We start from the raw sequence: 14,494 nt of genomic DNA on the forward strand, positions 1-14,494 counted from the left end.
AATGAACATGCTGGATTTAAAATTAACAGAACGTTCATTTTTAGGGCACGTTCAAACATCATATTTGGTGAGAATTTCAACATGTATTCTTCAGCAAAAATCCATGTAAAAAACTGTTTTGGAGAACTGTTTCAATCCATGCTATATTCAAATAGCACAGATTGCTACTTGCATGAATTTGAAATGAGTGAGGGTGTCAGTTCTTTCTGCAGTCTTGGGCAGTGTAAAAAGGAAAAACTGTGGCAGAAATCAGCCTTGGATTGCTGCTATAGATTTCATGGCAAATATACATCTATTTCCAATTTTGGCTGTGTTAGCATGGCCTTAAAGGGGTTGTCCGGGTTCAGAGCTGAACCCGGGCATACCCTTATTTTCACCCCGGCAGCCCCCCTGAGCCTAGCATCGGAGCATCTCATGCTCCGATGCGCTCCCGTGCCCTGCGCTAGATCGCGCAGGGCACAGGCTCTTGTGTTTTCAATAACACACTGCCGGGCGGTAACTTCCGCCCAGCAGTGTGTTCGGTGACGTCACCGGCTCTGAGGGGCGGGCTTTAGCTCTGCCCTAGCCGTTTTACTGGCTAGGGCAGAGCTAAATCCCGCCTATCAGTGCTGGTGACGTCACCGGGCTGCCTGTCAGCCCCATAGAGAGCCCGGTATGTCACCGGAACTCAGAAAAATGCCTTTGCCCTGCGCGATTTAGCGCAGGGCAAAGGAGAGCATCGGAGCATGAACTGCTCCGATGCTCATGTCAGGGGGGCTGCCGGGGTGAAAATGGAGGGATGTCCAGGTTCAGCTCTGAACCTGGACAACCCCTTTAAGCTAACATCAGGACATTTAATCAGGATTTAGGTGTAGATTCTGATGTGTGAAAATCCTGAAAGGCTTCATACAAAAAATTTGGTTAAGGGCTTGTTCACCTCTGAGCATTTGTTTGGGGTGTCACACACACAGGGGGTGGGGTAGTGACCACTGAACTCCACCTTCACCCCTGTCCCTGCCTACTTGCCTTGCAAGTCCTAGCAACAAGGGACAATTGGTCGACAAACCCTTAGCTAGGATAGTGCAGGGAAGACAAAAAACGCATAAACAGGAAGGTCAAACAAGCCGCGTCAAAACCAAGAGAGCAGAAAGGGTACCTGAAGAGCAAGCAGAGAATTGTCAGGACAAGCTGAAGTCAAACCAGGAGAGCACGCCAAGACCAGAGGATGAGACGGACGGGAAATCGTAAGCAGGAACAAACAAACCACGTGAGTATCATGCATGAAGGACCTCTGCTGGCCACAGATTGGCTGTTTAAATAGAGCACTAGTGGAGTCATGTGACGTGGCCAGCGTTATATGACTCCTGAGTTCCAATGCAGCCCATACAGCCGAGCACCGAGTGATCAGCTGGGCACTCAGCCCTAGTGTGGTTCCCAAGGGAACGGACGACGCCGGGTGCACTGATAACGCGAGCGCTCCTCGGCCGTCCGCGCCTCCTGGAACAAAGCACAGGGCGCATCGTGACATGGGGCCTCCTTCGTAGATTTTGTAAAAAAAAAGTGCAGAGAAAAGTTCTGTATGCATTTTTTCGAATGGAAACCTAATGGACCCCATTTATGTTATTGGTATTTGTTGGCTTTGTTCGCGTCACTTATGCGTTGAATCTCAGACTCCCGATATTTTCGTTGTTCTGCTCCTATAACAATAGTGCTGGTGTGAAGATATGATATATGAGATAGATATATGTAGTAAAAGTATAGACAAACTAATGTATATAGATTTCTTTTTTGTTTTTACTTTTTATCCAGAAAGTTAAATACATATTTTATAGTGTAATAGAGTACAAAATAAACTATTCCTGTATTATTCTGAATGTGCTTACAGCAGAGGGAATGCAAGCATCATTGCCCATCTCAAGATGCAGTTTATTTCATCAGTTCACACTGATGATCGAGAGCAGATAGAAGACATTCTCAGAGAAGGCCTGACCTCCTCACTAAGTGATCAGCCCATCTCAGTGTACTCCTATGGGAATATCACTTCTGCAGTACTTGCAGGTAAGTTCCCTGCTTAGAAACACATTGGGACGAACTGAGATTTTTTGATACAGATGTTTTAAAAAAAAAAAAAAAAAGGATTTGGCCTTTTTCACACTTCGGTGTCCGCCTAAGGTTTCCATCAAGAGGATTTCCTGAAACCTCACCCGCATGTGTCTAATAGATCAGTTGGCAGCCCAGCTAAAAATGGATACTGCAAGATATACAGATTTTTTTTACTGGATCACTCTGCATGGAATAGTTTTTTAAAGTTTTAGAAAATAAAGTTTATTTTTTGTATAATGAAAAGTTATAGTTTTCCAATATAAGTTCTACATTACTTCAGTTTTGTTTCAACTTCTCTGCCTGCTGTCATTCAATAGAAATCTACATTTTTTACTTCCAGTGGATAAAACCTGCCCATGTCATGTAAATGACATACAGCATAAATCCAGAGATACAATCTGTCCTCATTATTCCCTATCAGGGAGTACAAACTGGCCCTAAAAAACCTAATCACAGAGCACCCACCCCGATAAGGGAAACCAGGTCCGGAAACTGTCCCTATGTAGGAATGCCCTAAGTATTCCCTAGCCCTGGAACCCTAAAAGCCCAACATGCACATTTCGCATTATGTTTCTTAGGGGGTAGGGAAATTGTTGCTGGGGCAAAAGGAATCTTGCATCATACGCAGGTTACAATGCTTGAAATTCCACTACAATTGTATTCTTAGCAACACCACAGGCTATCAATTGCCCTATTTAAAAAAAAAAAAACTTCACCAGTGCACCCATACACCTCCATTTGATAGCACTTTATCTAACTATATATTGCCCTTTATGCACAAGCATAATCCTGCCTAGCATATTTTAGATTCTTTTGGTCCCTGCTACAATTTCCCTACCTCCTGAGGAACATCATGGAAAATGTGCATGTCAGGGTTTGGAGGTGCCCTAAGACGATACTTAGGGCATTCCAACTTAGGGATGGGTTCCAGACAGTGTCACCCTTATCAGGGCGGGTGCTCTGTGGTTAGGTCTTTTAGGGCCAGTGTAGCTCTCCATAATAGGGATAGACTAGCAGTCCCTGGATTAATGCAACACCTAGTTGCAGTACAGCGTATAACAGCTATGTGTTTTAATGAGCTATGCACCGTAGTGTCCATATGATGACCAAGACAGATTTTTATCCACTGGTGGTAAACAATCTACGTTCTTATAACAGTAAACATAGATCTTGAAAGCTGTGAGAAATTCTGAAGTACATTGGAAAATTATATAGTTTTTCAGTAGACTAAGAATAACCTTTTAATTTATGAATGTTCTCTTCCTCTATTATAGTTTTCACCGTATTTGTTGGCAGATACCTCCATCTTAGTGTAGGCAATGTTAGTAGATAATTTAGTATCTAGCGACTGTCTTTCTGTAGCATTGAAATAAATGTCTCCATCCATCTAACAGCTTGCAGAACTAGCATGGAGGGAGCAGGAGTAGCAAAGGTGAATTCCTGCCAACTTTCCACTGTAATCTGAGCAAGTGCAGAGGGGAGCGGATCCTTTTTACAGATGCCAAGAACAATTGAAGTAAATGAAATAAAAAAAAAAAGCTAAAAAAATACAGAGGGGTGATTACAGAGCTGCATGCATGTGCAATTTTAAAGGAGAACAATGACTCTTTTTCTAAGAACAGAAAGCTGTTCACATGATGAATATACCTTACCTTAAAGGTATGATATATTGTGAACTGTTCGATTAAAAGACAACTTTTTCTCAGATGTGACCCTGAGGTCCTAAATCTCTAGGTTATCTCTAGGTCATAAGGGTTCTGAAATACAAAAATGGCTGGGAGAAGTCTCTAGGTAATATAGATACCTGTTCATCATTGACCTAAAATCTAATCATAGAGCCTCAAAATTTAGGGTTACCACAAGAATAATACAATATACACGGATGATGCACACTGTATTGTCACAGTACAAGAATATAGCATACAATGACAGATGTTGCACACTGTGATGTCACAGCACAGGAATAGTGCATACAAAATGATTTCATTGGACACTGTAATGCTCTATACTATCACCAATAGTTATCACTAATTGCACCCTAGCTTCAAGTGGAAATGATGTATGTAGTGCTCTGAAGCTTGGGTACTTTGACGTCTGGACATTTGCCCATGTTTTCCTATGCAAACTCATCAACTCCTTACTTTCTTTCACTTTAAAGGGTTAATTTGCATGGACTTATACTGTTTAATACTGTGTAACTGCATTTGATATGTATTGTGTGATATATATCCTGTTCATTTTTACTGTATTTGCACAGCACTGTGGAAATGGTTAATGAATACTTTTGGAACTTTCTAGCTAATAATGAGAAGCTACCATGAGGTTTAAAGAAGAGCAGGTTTTGGAGGGGAAAAGACAGACTTGTTTACCACCAAAACCTGACAGACTGACCTTTTAAATGTCTGGTTTAGCTCTGTTATTATGTCTAAAAACCTGTTTTTGTCTGGAAAACCTGCTATGTCATTGCCATTGAGTATCATTGAAGCTCTAATGCAAGTCTACGAGAGACGGGAGTTGTAACATTGTATTTGTTTATGATGAGTTTCTCCACTTCACCCCTCCCATTAGAATTTTTTAGCTTAGCCAGAAACTGTATATAAGGAGAGCAGTCAAAGCCCCTACTGTTCTGCAGTTAGGGAACAGTGCTTGAAAGACTCTGCCAGACTACTTGAGTGATCAGAAGAAGACGCTGAGACAGAGATACTCTGCCACAGACCCTAGATCACCAGCCTTTGTTGGCCAGGGTACAAGCCTTCTGAGAGAAAGAGAGATGGACAGCTAGCTCAGGCTTTTCCTCAGCATCAAACCCTTCTTCTGACAGGGGGAAGACTGGAGAATCCAGCCTTATTTCTCGCCTGTATTGTTTTGCACCTGAATTCTTCCAGTAAAGAAGCACACTGGTTCACTGCAGACCCTGACTCTCTGGACTTACTTCCCATTGGGGTGCACCATGCCTTACCATCTCCTCCAGAGAGCAGCAACACATGGTGACAACTCGACAATGTCCGGGGGACCCAGCATAGACTTGAGGCCACCCCAAACCCGGCCACTGCATGTATACAGAATGGTACCACACACCTATCTTTATACAGATGCGGATAAAGCAGAAGGGTTGTTCAGTCCATATAACATTAACCAACTAACAGTTTTTCCCGAGTTCAGCTCAGGCTTTCCTGGCTTTTATACAAGACTAAGAAGATAATGGTGTAATTCTGGTATTGTTTGAAAGCTTGGAATGCTGATATCAAACCAGAGATATGAGCAGCTAAAGAAGAATTTTTACCACACACTGAACACCGTTAAAAAAAAATTCCACAAAGTAAAAATTGCTATTTTTTAAATCTTTCCCCCTAAAAATAAAATAATATAATAAAAAATACCCCAAAATCATTTCTAAAAAAACCTACAACTAATCCCGCAAAATGAAAAAGAATTTAGAAGAAAAAAAATTAAACTTAATGACTGCTGGAACACAAAGTAGGAAAATATTATTGGTCCTTAAGGCTAAAATTAATTATTATTAAGGGGTTAAAAATGCTATTGTGTCCTTTGACTTTGTACCAACAAGATTTACTGCTGACACTTAAAAAACCTACAATAAAAAAGTTACATTTTGGGAGGGTTTTTTCAATTTTAATGTGACTGTTAGGAGGTTAAAGGGGTATTCTGGTTTTGCAATTTTCAACAATTGTCCATCAATTGACAGGAAACAGCATATGCTATCACTTACTAATAGTGACTGTTTATCTGTAATGCCCCGTTTTCCTGTACTCCATTGTGGTCACGTGAGATTTTCCACTGTGTTGGTTCTGCCAATGCTTGTAAGGCTCTGCCCTGTTGACACAACATCATCAGTGACCATGCCTCTGAGGGCGGTGTTATGCTCCTTCTCCTGGACCCTTCCCTGTAGACGTGATGTCAGCAATGATGCTGTGTCATAGGGTATTTTTTTTTCCAGCAGAAATTGAAACACGTTTGGATTCAGGGCTGCCTTCAGAAATTTCACGGCACCATACAGGCAAACCTTGTACCCCCATCCCCCCTTCTATTTTTATTCACGCAGTTTACCAATCACCGTAAATAATATGTTCACTATATTGGCATGGGTTATTATGATTATAGGGATAGCAAATACTGTTTCGTGCTATTTAATAAAAAATAAATAAAAAAACAACAGAGCTTTTCTTTAGAGGAGTGAGTAAGTGTAATGACCAGCGTCACGCACAGGGAGGGAAGAGGGAAAGCCCTGCCCAAGAGAGAGGGAAAGGTGGTGACCCCTGACTCACCTTGCGGCTGGCACCTGACTGCCCTGACGTCCCTAGACGGGTTCCTCACCCGTGCGGCGATCACGTGCCTAAACCCTGGCTTTCCCTAAAATGAGCCCTAGATAGTGAACGGGCCGGTGGGATCGCTAGTCCGCACCACTGACACTAAGAGGAAAACACCAGGGAGAGGACAGACAATACAGAGAAACACATAAACCCAGGTGGGCGACCACAGCAGACCACAAAGGTCCAACAGGGATCCGGAGGGAAACGTTCTGGACCAACAACCAGAGAACGCAGCAACACAGCTCCAGTGGGTCAGTATAGAAGTCCAGGCAGGAAGCTCTATATCTGGCAACCAGAGAAGTGTGAGAGGGGAATATAAGGAGGTTGGGAGTGCTGGACAAGGAACAGCTGAGGAGAAGGAGCTACGGATCCCTGAGTGAGCCAAGAAGGGTTGCAAAGCAAACCCATAAAGCTACCATAAGGAAACAGCCCTATCTTACTACATAGAGCGCGCAGCCAACCGCTGCGACTTCCTGACCCCGGGTATAACGGAGTCAGGCGTGGTTCTTGACACCCTCGTGACAGTAAGGCTACTTTCACATCTGCGATTTTGCTGTCCGGTTTTGAAATCCGGCATGGGATCTCAAAACCACAGCAAAACACTTCTGTTATAATAATACAACCGACTGCATCCATTCAAAATTGATCCAGGTGTATTATATCGAAAAAACTAACATGCTGGATCTGGCACTAAAACCGTTGTAAGACAATGTGCACTGGATCCGGCAACCATTGACTTACATGGTTTTTGGTGTGTGTTCAGTTTCTCATGCCACACACAAAAATGCAGAAGTTGGCATATATCGTGCAAGTGGGGGGGCGTTGCATTTCTCATGGCGGAGTAAGATGCACGTCGGAACAGCTCTACCACCATCCCTGCTATATTTTGCTATCCTCTGTGCAATCTTCCTTACCGACAGTCCAGATGGGTCGGAAAACAGTGAAGGGTCCGGTGGAAACCGAACCCCAACCTGAGAACTCCGGCATTCAGAAGTTCTTCGGCTCCCAGCCGGGTGCTGCTGGGCATCAAGCTACGCCTAAAAAGGCCGCCGCTTCCTCCCTTCCTAGTGCTGAATGCAGCGCGCGCTCATTGCCTCCTGAAATAGATTCTCGGAGCCCCTCATCATGCGCTTCAGACAGCAGTTGGGATCTCCGTGCCCAGCTGCAGGCATTACCCACCAAAGAGGACCTAGAGAATTCGGTCTTCAGGCTGGAGAGGACGTACAAGGCCGCGATGGAGGTACTAAAGGGGATAGTCAAACACCTAGGCCACCGGGTGGAGGCCTCTGAGAGGGCGCAGGAAGCCATAATGGGGCATCTGGAAGATTACCATAAGGTGTTGGAAGCCCACTCCCAGCATATCTCACTTAGATGACATCGATAACCGCCATCGCCGAAACAATCTCCGGATCAGAGGGGTCGTGGAATCGGTTCAACCCGGTGACCTAGAGCATACCATACAGTCACTCTTTGGCTCTCTATTGAATGGTTTGGTCACACTACCTATCAAGCTTGATTGTATTCACAGAGCTCTGGGGCCTAAACCGATACACCCAGCCAAACCACGCAACATTGTATGCCGTGTCTACTTTTCCAAAATTAAAGAAGCCATCTTGAATGCTGCTCGCCAGGCAGAGAAAGTGGAGATCGAAGGGTCCCAGGTCCAAATTATGCCTGACCTCTCCAGAAGAACACTTCAACTCTGCGGAGTGGTACGCCCTATCCTTACCCTGTTAAAAGATAAGGAGATTACCTACAGATGGGGTTTCCCATTTCAGCTCCATGCGAAGAAGGATGGAAGATCGGCGACATTTTGTGATCTGGCGGGCCTCTCCAAGTTTCTAGAAACTTTCTCACTACCTCAGGTCTCCCTTGCAGACTGTCCGACAGTCCCATCTTCGCTGCACATGCCAGACAGGGAGCAATAGTCCAAGGTGTCCCCAAGATCATCAAAACAGAGAAAGACATCTTGAGACTTCTTGTTTATTAACCTACATTCGCATCTAAATGCGCCTATAAATGGGGCCTAACAGTGTTCCTTCCTGTGGAGCACTTATTGCGCTTCTTAATGTTTATAATGTCGTTAGGAAGTGTGTAATTCCCATTCGCTTCAATTACTTCATTTGGGGTTTAGACCTAGTTCTGTTCATTTAATATAAATCTGGTTCAGGGTTGGTGGGGGGCGACATGCTTCGTCGGGGCCTCCACTTTCCCTCCCATTACATACATATTTAGGGTTGCAGGGTTACCCTTAATAATTTCCGAGTTATCGGAGATGTGTGTTTAAGCAGATGACTCACAAATGCTGTTTGACCTATTTGTCTTGTCCCCCTGTTTTGCTGTGTCTAACCTCTCGTTTCCCCCTCCCTAATCCTTCCCTTGCGTTGCGAGCTACAGAGATGTTCATACATATACTGATTTATAGCTTCTATTAAGATCTGCTCGTATAATGTTAATGGTCTAAATGACCCCGCTAAAAGAAATAAAATTTTGCATAGCCTTCATAAGCAGAGGGTCTCTATAGCTCTTCTGCAAGAAACACACTTTAAAACTGGGCATGTCCCTACCTGCAAAAATAGATATTTCTCGGAGTGGGTTCATAGCACATTCCCAGAGTCTAAATCCAGAGGGGTGTCTATAGCTATACACAAGTCGACCCTTTGTACTGTTCTGAGTACTGAAATAGATAGGTCGGGTCGGTATCTCTTCCTTCAGTTGTCTGTGCATGCTAAAACGTTCCTGAAGTTCATTTGGGCGGGCTCCTCCCCCAGACTAGGTTGGCGCTATTTATTCCGGCATAAGTCGATGGGTGGCGTGGGGGTCCCAGACCTTCAAAAATACCATAGAGCTGCAATTCTCTCTTATATGTTGGATTGGTTTTTACAATGGTCTATCCAAACGCTGGATTCAGTTTGAGAGGAGAGAGGTGGGTTATCCTACCCAGAATTTGCTTTGGATACCTAAGGCTAAAAGACCCCTACGCCTCCCCTCTATAACGTCAGGTATACTGCAGGTGTGGGACAGAATGGCTGTACCTTTGGGCCTCTCCTCGCTCCCTGGCCCTATGACCCCTATATTTAACAACCCTGACTTCCCACTGGGTGTAGGAAGGCGTATGTTGTTGGGTCTTCAGTGTGAAGAGAATATGCGGATGTCCCAGCTAATTGTGAACAAAGCCATTCGCCCACTGGATTCTTTCCTGGAGGGTCATTCCCAAGGGGGCTGGTTCAGCTATATTAGCTTGACAAATTTTATATCTAAGCTGGGCAACAAGGAAGTTCTTACCAGGGACCTCAATCCTTTTGAATCTCTGTGTCTCCAATCTTCGCCACCTACACACTTAGTGTCTCTGGTCTACGGGCTGCTCCAGGAGGGAGGAGGGCCCCCTTCTTCCTTGCCTTATGTAAGGGCGTGGGAGAGGGAATTGGGTAAATCCTTTTCCACTGAACAATGGTGAAAAGCATTCGCTTTATCACATAAATCGTCCATTAGCTGCAACTTACAAGAGAAGAATTTTAAGATCATGTCCAGGTGGTATAGGACTCCTGATCTCTTGCACTCTTTTTATCTGTCCTGTCCAAGCACCTGTTGGTACTGTAAGCAAGAGACAGGATCCATGGCCCATGTATGGTGGCACTGTAGTTGGTTATTTCCTTTTTGGAAGACCTTAAATAATCTGTACGACCGGCTTAGTGGCACTACTGCACAATGGATTCTGGAAGGGTCGTTGCTAGCTATGCTCCCTGGTTCTATATCTACCCTGAAAAGGGGTCTATTACATTTTTTCCTGCAGGCCGCTCGCTTGGTCATACCTAGATATTGGAAGACCACAACCACCCCACACTTTAGGGATTGGCTTAATACCTTTGAAAAAATCCATAGAATGGAGGAGCTCATGGCAGAGGATGAAGGGAATGTTGCTAAATACCTCAAAATATGGACCCCTTGTATTCTATATAAGGATTCTAGGGACTATCAGCTGTGGTTGCAAAGATTAGAAGCCACTTTCTAAACTGTTTTTGGTTTATATCAGCGCAAGATTGACCCCCCCCCCCCCCCCCTTCCCTTGTCTTTGTCTTGTTGTTTGTCATTTATATGTCTGGTATCCTCCTGAGCTGGCATCCTCCATATCTGGGTGGTTTTAGGCTACTTTCACACTTGCGTTCGGTGCAGATCCATCTGGTATCTGCACAGACGGATCCGCACCTATAATGCAAACAATGGTATCCGTTCAGAACGGATCCGTCTGCATAACAGCTTTTTCAGATCTGAGTTTTCGCATCGTGACAACTCAGATCCAACAGTATATTCTAACACAGAGGCGTTCCCATGGTGATGGGGACGCTTCAAGTTAGAATATACTAAGAACTGTGTACATAACTGCCCCCTGGCACCACCCGATCTCTTACAGGGGGCTGTGATCCGCACAATTAACCCCTCAGGTGCCGCACCTGAGGGGTTAATTGTGCGTATCATAGCCCCCTGTAAGAGATCAGGTGCTGCCAGGCAGCAGGGGGTCAGACCCTCCTCCTTCCCCAGTTTTAAATTCATTGGTGGCCAGTGTGGCCCCCCCTCCCCAGTATTAAATTCATTGGTGGCCAGTGCGGCCACCGCCCCATGTCAGAGATCGGGTGCTGCTAGGCAGCAGGGGGCAGTTATGTACACAGTTCTTAGTATATTCTAACTTGAAGCGTCCCCATCACTATGGGAACGCCTCTGTGTTAGACTATACTGTCGGATCTGAGTTTTCACGATCTAACTCAAATCCGATGGTATATTCTAACATAGAGGCGTTCCCATGGTGATAGGGACACTTCAAGTTAAAATATACCATCGGATTGGAGAAAACTCTGATCCGATGGTATACAGGGAGTGCAGAATTATTAGGCAAGTTGTATTTTTGAGGATTAATTTTATTATTGAACAACAACCATGTTCTCAATGAACCCAAAAAACTCATTAATATAAAAGCTGAATATTTTTGGAAGTAGTTTTTAGTTTGTTTTTAGTTTTAGCTATTTTAGGGGGATATCTGTGTGTGCAGGTGACTATTACTGTGCATAATTATTAGGCAACGTAACAAAAAACAAATATATACCCATTTCAATTATTTATTTTTACCAGTGAAACCAATATAACATCTCAACATTCACAAATATACATTTCTGACATTCAAAAACAAAACAAAAACAAATCAGTGACCAATATAGCCACCTTTCTTTGCAAGGACACTCAAAAGCCTGCCATCCATGGATTCTGTCAGTGTTTTGATCTCTTCACCATCAACATTGTGTGCAGCAGCAACCACAGCCTCCCAGACACTGTTCAGAGAGGTGGACTGTTTTCCCTCCTTGTAAATCTCACATTTGATGATGGACCACAGGTTCTCAATGGGGTTCAGATCAGGTGAACAAGGAGGCCATGTCATTAGTTTTTCTTCTTTTATACCGTTTCTTGCCAGCCACGCTGTGGAGTACTTGGACGCGTGTGATGGAGCATTGTCCTGCATGAAAATCATGTTTTTCTTGAAGGATGCAGACTTCTTCCTGTACCACTGCTTGAAGAAGGTGTCTTCTAGAAACTGGCAGTAGGACTGGGAGTTGAGCTTGACTCCATCCTCAACCCAAAAAGGCCCCACAAGCTCATCTTTGATGATACCAGCCCAAACCAGTACTCCACCTCCACCTTGCTGGCGTCTGAGTCGGACTGGAGCTCTCTGCCCTTTACCAATCCAGCCATCTGGCCCATCAAGACTCACTCTCATTTCATCAGTCCATAAAACCTTAGAAAAATCAGTCTTGAGATATTTCTTGGCCCAGTCTTGACGTTTCAGCTTGTGTGTCTTGTTCAGTGGTGGTCGTCTTTCAGCCTTTCTTACCTTGGCCATGTCTCTGAGTATTGGACACCTTGTGCTTTTGGGCACTCCAGTGATGTTGCAGCTCTGAAATATGGCCAAACTGGTGGCAAGTGGCATCTTGGCAGCTGCACGCTTGACTTTTCTCAGTTCATGGGCAGTTATTTTGCGCCTTGGTTTTTCCACACGCATCCCTCTGCAAGATATCTCACTATTTTTGACTTTTCTGAGCCTGTCAAGTCCTTCTTTTGACCCATTTTGCCAAAGGAAAGGAAGTTGCCTAATAATTATGCACACCTGATATAGGGTGTTGATGTCATTAGACCACACCCCTTCTCATTACAGAGATGCACATCACCTGATATGCTTAATTGGTAGTAGGCTTTCGAGCCTATACAGCTTGGAGTAAGACAACATGCATAAAGAGGATGATGTGGTCAAAATACTCATTTGCCTAATAATTCTGCACGTAGTGTATTAATAGGGACGGATCCGTTTGCAATTGCACCATATTGTGTCAACGTCAAAAGGATCCGTCCCCATTGACTTGCATTGTAAGTCAGGATGGATCCATTTGGCTCCGAACGGCCAGGCAAACACCAAAATGCTGCAAGCTGCGTTTTGGTGTCCGCCTCCAGAGTGGAATGGAGGCGGAACAGAGCCAAACTGATGCATTCTGAACGGATCCTTATCCATTCAGAATGCATTGGGGATGAATGGATCAGTTTGGGGCCGCTTGTGAGAGCCCTCAAACGGATCTCACAAGCGGAACTCCAAACGCAAGTGTGAAAGTAGCCTTAGTTGTCATCTCCCTGGCTGCCTTACTGACACATCTCACCCATTCTGAGTTTATGCTTATCTATTGCATATGTGTTGCGTGATGCTTTATCATGATATCCAAGACACTTCATTGTACCATCTGTGTCTTTTTCTTTTTGATCTTTAATAAAAGATATTTAACAACAAAAATGCAGCAGTTTTGTGTCTGGCATTGGAACGCAACAAACTGGAACGAAATGCATTATGGTGCACTCTGTTCCGGTTTGTTCAGTTTTGTCCCCTTTGACAATGAATGGGGACAAAACTGAAGCATTGTGCTGAGGTTTTGAGACCCTGTGCCGGATCTCATAACCGGACAGCACAACGCAAATGTGAAAGTAGCCTAAGGCAGCTTTTTACTGTACACACGGTCTGGGGTTCAAATCTCACTGAAACCTGTAAAATCTTTATAGTAAAAGTTTTTGTAACATCCTTAGTATGAACTATCACAAAACAGTATTTGTCTGCAATCATAATAAGCTGTACAATATAGTGAACATATTATTTATGGTGATTGGTAGATGGCACAATGTTTTTCCCATTCATTTCAGTAATATACTATTTATTTGGTGTTTAGTGCCTGTGAAGAAAATAGCATTTTAAGCACAGAAAATTCAGTCCTTCCAACAGAGCAGGTCTGTAGAGTAATGGTAACTCTTCTGCCTGACATACAGAAGATCTCGAGTTCAAATCCTGATGAAGACCTGTTTAATGATTTCTTTTGTAAAAATCTATGTGCTGGAAGAGGGCCCCTCCTTCCAATCCATTTCAAACACAGCTTCATTAGGATTGACTGCAGTCTGCCGACGCTGTTTGGATCTGTGATGTTCTGGCTGGAAGGAGAAGAAAGCAGAGACCTGATGCTACAGACACTCCCCGTGAGTCTTGGGCTGGGATATAAACACAGGGTCTGGGCCGCATATCTCAATTATGCTGGAGGAGTCAAAATGCATTTAGAACATCATCATCCGACTTATTTAATGGAGTAATGTTGACTGCTGGTGTTATATATTTTTTTTGCGTAACTGGAAACTCCCTTTAACCCCTTCCCAACCAGCGCTGTACATGTACTGTGCTGGCCAGGACTCTAAACATGATGCCCACTCGCACATACAGTGGGCACCATAGCTGCCAGGTTTCTGCTGTTTCAAACAGCAGACACCTATGGCACATGTATACAATCAGCCATGAGGATGATTATATACATTTCACCGTGGTCAGGCTGGAAGCAGGAGCCAATTGCTCCTGTAACAGCGTTCCCCGGCTGAGATCGGGAAATTTGTAACACTACTCTAACAGCCCGAAGCATGGGCGTAGGGATCACCATAGCAGCCATAGCAATGGCTATGGGGCCCTACGCCACTGGGGGCCCGGACCGCCGGCTGAGAATTATTATTTTTTTCAATAA

The 14,494-nt window shown here is 44.2% G+C and overlaps 1 protein-coding gene across 2 annotated transcripts in view; it reads left to right on the plus strand.

Moving 5' to 3' along the window:
* TMPRSS9 (transmembrane serine protease 9) overlaps positions 1–14,494 on the plus strand; it is a 239,511-nt gene that overhangs the window by 123,048 nt on the left and 101,969 nt on the right. For both annotated transcript variants that reach the window (XM_044305598.1, XM_044305607.1), the window contains exon 6: positions 1,865–2,037. In XM_044305598.1, coding sequence (XP_044161533.1) covers positions 1,865–2,037 — 173 coding nt within the window. The remainder of the gene's footprint in view (positions 1–1,864; positions 2,038–14,494) is intronic.

The sequence above is a fragment of the Bufo gargarizans genome, chromosome 1, assembly GCF_014858855.1.
Source record: "Bufo gargarizans isolate SCDJY-AF-19 chromosome 1, ASM1485885v1, whole genome shotgun sequence".
Lineage (NCBI taxonomy): Eukaryota > Metazoa > Chordata > Amphibia > Anura > Bufonidae > Bufo > Bufo gargarizans.